Source organism: Notolepis coatsorum, assembly GCF_963971535.1.
Source record: "Notolepis coatsorum genome assembly, chromosome: 16".
Taxonomy (NCBI): Eukaryota; Metazoa; Chordata; class Actinopteri; order Aulopiformes; family Paralepididae; genus Notolepis; species Notolepis coatsorum.
This window is the reverse complement of record NC_140180.1, coordinates 67151280-67157279: the sequence shown is the minus strand read 5'-3', so window position 1 is coordinate 67157279 and position 6000 is coordinate 67151280. Positions and strand designations below refer to the sequence as shown.

At 42.8% G+C, this 6000-nt stretch overlaps 1 protein-coding gene across 1 annotated transcript in view; it reads left to right on the top strand.

The window, feature by feature from the left end:
- Nucleotides 1–6000, top strand: part of LOC311242999 (uncharacterized protein) — a gene marked incomplete at its 3' end in the record, with an annotated part of 137006 nt that overhangs the window by 101899 nt on the left and 29107 nt on the right. Inside the window, exon 10 of the mRNA XM_084332061.1 lies at nt 3720–3842. Coding sequence (XP_084188187.1) covers nt 3720–3842 — 123 coding nt within the window. The remainder of the gene's footprint in view (nt 1–3719; nt 3843–6000) is intronic.

The following is a 6000-nucleotide window of genomic DNA, read 5'->3' as shown; positions in this document are numbered from 1 at the left end:
AAACCAATAGTATCCAGCATCAGAACGGCAGACCAGCCACACTCTCAGACACAAACGCATTTCCTTTGATTTAATTATACATTTATGTCAAGGATTGCAATGCCTCGCTTGAATGAAGTTAACGTTTCACCTGGATAACGTCAACATTCAGGGTGAATGTAATGTGAGAAATTGGGATAAAAAAATATATATTTGATTTTTTTTTGATCGGATCGGGAAAGATCGATATCGGTAGATACTCAAAATCACATGATCGGGATCCGATCGGGAGCAAACAAATGTGATCGGGAGATCCCTAACCATCCCTAACCCTGTTGCGTGTGACGTTACCAAGAGAAGCCCCGCTTTCAGTGCTTTGTGGGCAGCGCTACTGCACGCTCACACAGACACACAACAGATGAGGAAGTGGACAGATCCGACCAGCATTGCTGGCTCCTCACAATGCAAACGCGAAAATGTACATTACAGATGAACTGCAGAGAAAACTTCCAATTTATCATCCCGGTCGAGACTAATTGGAAGCGGAGTGCAACGCGTGCAAAGCTTGACCATATGTTTATGTGTCTAATAAAGGTGCTGGCGATCTCAAAGCTCACATGGACACAGCAAAACATTACAAACAAAGCAGTGCGAGGCGAGAGTTTGATAGCAAAGTTGACCGAATTGATTGAAGAATGCAGCTAGAGAAAGAAAATAATTTAAAACTATTTTGATGCCTCAAAATTATGTTTTGGTTTGATAAGATGCTTATGATACAATCATTCTAAGGATTATGTGTGTAATAAATTAGTTTAGTACACTAATTGCAACAAATTTGATACTGCATAGTGCACTTTTAAATTAGTATCTTTGTAAGGTTACTGTTTTATAATTTACATTACATTGAAAAGATAAAGATATATTTTTTAAAGCTGGATTTTCTAATACAGAAGAGGTATTATTTAGAACATTACATCATATTTTTCTTGTTATTTATTTTGTCCAGTAACACTTGAAAATATATATAATTTTGTCATAGGTTGATTTAGTTATTTTCTTTTACGATTTGTCAGATAGATTACTTTAGGCATAATACAGCATGTTGAGTAACTTTGGTTATAGAGAGATATTATTTTGTTATATAAAATAATATAAACAATAATTTTATATCCATACAGAGGAGGTATACTTTAAATATATTATAATGATAAGGTATCTTTGAGTAAACTTTGATTAAGTATATTGAGGCTGAAGGCAGAGTGTCCTCTTTAAAAAAAATCACAATATGGTCACCCTTGAAGTCGCATTATAATTCACTTAATAAAATAATGACGAGTCAGCCTCCTAAAAAGACAAAAGTTAGTGACACGACTCACACCGCCGCCGCCAACCCAGCCAAAGTAAGGACTATGCTCTGTATCATCAATCAATGGTCAAATAAATATTTGATTAAGGAATATAACATGCCTTTTTGTATTATTTCTCTGTGTATCAGCAAAATGTATATATTTTTAATTATGTTAGACATTAAGGGAAATTAAGATTCTCAGATTTTTTTACAAACCGCCGCATATCAACTAACCGGTTAATCGGCAGGTGCCGTATGTTGCTCAGTAGTTGCTGATGTCTGCTCAGGAGGTTTGAGTGTTTGCTCAGACCAAAAAATTATTAGAGGGAACATTGTTTAGCACTCGATATTATAACGTAGCTAAAGCTAAGCCGACATGGCTAGCCTGACTGAACTTTCTAACATGCAACAACTTTCATCTTCAGTCCATCTGCCGAACGACCGTCCTCTTCGTCTTGGCTGGCATAACCTCCAATGCTGCACGCGCAAAATTGTCAGACGCAGCTGTCGCACGCCGGCCGACTGTACACGTGTAACCCCTCCCTTTGTTGAAACCAATAGTATGTCTGCTGCAGAGCCCCAGAGCTCCAATAGTGTATCTGCAGAGCCGCAGAGCCAGGAACAAGTCAGACACATTCTACAAACGTGTCTAATGTGAAATATATAAGCATATAAGCAAAACTAGATTTTAGGTCTGTGATGAAAAAGGGCCTCGCGGGAAGGGGGGCCTCGCAAAAAAAAATTAAATAAAAATAATAAATACAAAATATTTTTATTTATTTATTTATTTTTTAAAATTGTGCAAGGCCCCCCTTCCCGCGAGGCCCTGTACGACCGCACTGCTTGCACACCCCCTGAGGCGGCCCTGGTCCTAGTACCCAACTAACGTCGGACGTAGGAATCCTTCTGGTCTCGTGTAGAGGGATCCTTCTGGTCTCGTGTAGAGGGATCCTTCTGGTCTTGTGTAGAGGGGTCCTTCTGGTCTCGTGTAGAGGGGTCCTTCTGGTCTCGTGTAGAGGGGTCCTTCTGGTCTCGTGTAGAGGGATCCTTCTGGTCTCGTGTCGAGGGATCCTTCTGGTCTCGTGTCGAGGGATCCTTCTGGTCTCGTGTAGAGGGATCCTTCTGGTCTTGTGTAGAGGGATCCTTCTGGTCTCGTGTAGAGGGATCCTTCTGGTCTCGTGTAGAGGGATCCTTCTGATCTCGTGTAGAGGGGTCCTTCTGGTCTCGTGTAGAGGGATCCTTCTGATCTCGTGTAGAGGGATTCTTCTGGTCTTGTGTAGAGGGATTCTTCTGGTCTTGTGTAGAGGGATCCTTCTGGTCTCATGTAGAGGGATCCTTCTGGTCTCGTGTAGAGGGATCCTTCTGGTCTTGTGTAGAGGGATCCTTCTGATCTCGTGTAGAAGGGATCCTTCTGGTCTCGTGTAGAGGGATCCTTCTGGTCTCGTGTAGAGGGATATTTCTGATCTCGTGTAGAGGCATCCTTCTGGTCTCGTGTAGAGGGATCCTTCTGATCTCGTGTAGAGGGATCCTTCTGATCTCGTGTAGAGGGATCCTTCTGATCTCGTGTAGAGGGATCCTTCTGGTCTTGTGTAGAGAGGGATCCTTCTGGTCTTGTGTAGAGGGATCCTTCTGGTCTCATGTAGAGGGATCCTTCTGGTCTCGTGTAGAGGGATCCTTCTGATCTTGTGTAGAGGGATCCTTCTGGTCTCGTGTAGAGGGATCCTTCTGGTTTCGTGTAGAGGAATCCTTCTGGTCATGTAGAGGGATTCAATACAATTTTGATTCACAAGATCCCAATTGGGTTTTGATTTGAATTCAATATCACTTCAATTAGGCTTGATGGTGCTGCTTTCAGGGCATCAGCACCTGCCATTGTTGTCAAAAGATGTAATTTGGTGAACTGAGTTTCCATAGTAGTTCAACAGAAACTCAATGCAAGAAAAAAGCAGACACTGCAGGACTGGAGACCCACTAGAAATGACGCTCGGCTAAGATCTTCACAAGGCATCAATTGAGAGATGGATCTCTGGATTTTAAGAATTTAACTATTTTATGTAGATTCTTTTTTCAGAATTTGCATCGGCCCCAATACATGGCAGCCATAGATGATACATTATTCCTTTAGTTACCCTGTCCTCTCCTGCTTTCAAGTCAAGTGTTCCTTTATTAATCCCATTGAGGAAATCCAGGTGTCAAATCAGCATGGGGGAGGGGAGGTACAGGCAGAAGGTAATACTAGAAATAGAAATATAATAGAGTAGAACATAGTAATAATAGTGGAATGGTAGAATTCAATCAATAATAATGGTAATGATAATAAAAAAAGTAATAATAATGCTCTCTGCTGTCCATCATTTGCCTAACATTGAAAGATTCTCTCTGTCTCTCTCAGGTATCTCTTCAGAAGCAGGTGTTGGAGAGAGAGGTGGAGACTCTGAAAGAGAAGCTGAAATGGACGGAGGGACAGCTGCAGGAGAGCCAGAGGACAGAAGCACAGACTCAAGCCAAACTGACGGTAACAATGCACACACACACAATGAGCAGGAGAGATGTTTCCAAGTCTGAATGCATCAATCAATTATAAATTTACCATGCAATGGGCACATAATGAGTTCACTAAATGATTAAACGGCATCTGAATCATATGGCATCAAGCTATGATTGACTCCTGCTGATGACGAGCGGAATCTTTACATCATAATGCAGCTGTTTCAAGTAACATCTAAGTTATGGTTCACAGAATTAAGATACTTAATTATCCAAAGTTAAAGGGGACATGCATTGCTATTCCTAGCAGTATTTGGGCAACTTTACACAATTCCTGTGAGTCTATTGAACACATCTGTAAGCTTTTATAAAAAAAATGCATTGTTTTATATTTCTAATCAAGTACTCAAAAGCCACATTTTTCTCCCTTTGGATTTCAGTGTTGGCCTGGCTCCGCCCATAAGCACTTTGAGTGACAGTCATCCACACAGTCTGTGACTGGCACAGAGAGGGAGGGAGGGAGGGAGGGAGAGAGAGAGAGAGAGAGAGAGGGACACAGAGCATAAAGTTATCTCGCCACTGCTTCCCCGCGATTTCCAGGTTGTGTGTAAATGAGTGTGCTACTGCTGCTTCCCCGCGTGGTCCAGCCCAGGTTGTGTGTAAATGAGTGTGCTACTGCTGCTTCCCCACGAGGTCCAGGTTGCGTGTAAATGAGTATGTGCTACTGCTGCCCCGTGCGAGGTCCAGCCCAGGTTGTGTGTAAATGAGTATGTGCTACTGCTGCTTCCTCGCACGTGGTTTGTTTCCCCGAAAGAAGCTCCTCTCTCTATCCCTCTCTCTCTCACTCGCTCGTTGTCTGCCTCGCTCTGTTTGAGGAAGTGAAGATAATTCCACTCGCTCTGCTGTCGCTGTCAACCATAGAGGGGGCGTTAGTTATGCAAATCAGTGCTATATTCACGTCGGCAAAACCGTCAAATCAGAACAGCTTAGTTGAGTGAGGGAAGATCTTGTGAACTCGAGACTAGACTGATGAGTCAATATGGTAATTAGAGACACAGACACATTGATACTAACCCCTATTACTATAAAACCATGCTAAACACAGAAAAATCCATTTATAATGCATGTCCCCTTTAATATCTAACATCATAACACTAGTGCTGCTGTAGACTTAACATAACATGGCAATATCACTCGGGTCAGTGGCAGTTTATTAATTTGGTTTATTTATTTTATTATTCTTTATTTACCCAGGGAAGATTTGCTGAGCACATATATGCGTATTTATCAGGGATTCCACACATTACTAGCACACAACTTCAGTGGAGCAGTATGGGTTCAAATGCCTTGCTCAATGGCCCTTCAGCTGTGGTGGGAGGGTAGGGGAACCTGAAAACTTTTGGTCCTAACAAGCCTCCTTCTCTTAACTGGTTCGGGGCCAACCACGTATATATACGTGTTTGGGAGCTGACCTTTGAAGGCCAACCACGTATACGTGTTAAACCTTTTTTTGCTTTTATTCCATTTTAATATCCCGGATGTTGTCACAGAGCTGTATTTTGGCTGGAAAAGGCATATTGGGACTCCGAAAGTGCAGTACCGGGCATATCCTGGTATTGGTGCTGTCTCGAGAATGCAGTTTCCCCTGTTGCAGACCGGGTGTCACTTTTTTTTCGCTCCGGGTGGACTTTTCTGTTAGCTTAAAGCTATGGCTTTACCAGATCGCCTGGAATACTTTTTGCGATGCCGAATTCAGTATGCAGTGGACTAGATATTACAATCCCTTAGATAATCAGCACTTTTTTGAATGGGGTAGTGGTAAAAGCAGGTGGGCACCCTCCTTCATTGGTGTTTCGTTGACAGGCCCACGACACCTCCGAAGGGCTCAACGGCAACACCTGGCGTCCCACGTGTGCCTCCCTCTGCTTTTACCCCTCGATGGTCATTTTGCAGCTCCAAAGATTGCAAGTGACTTGGTTCCAAGTTCTCTGATGTGCTTGAATTACTTTCAGCCGGGGTACTGATGCTCGGTGGACTGTGGGTTAAATCCTGCCGCTGAGCTTCACTCGCCTGACTTGACCTTTCTCTCAGAAGATAATGGTCAATGCGAGATCCCGGCCTCACTTTCTTCAAGCACTTCATCCGGCCTTGATGAATTCGTAGGCCTCTGATGGATGTTACCTTGG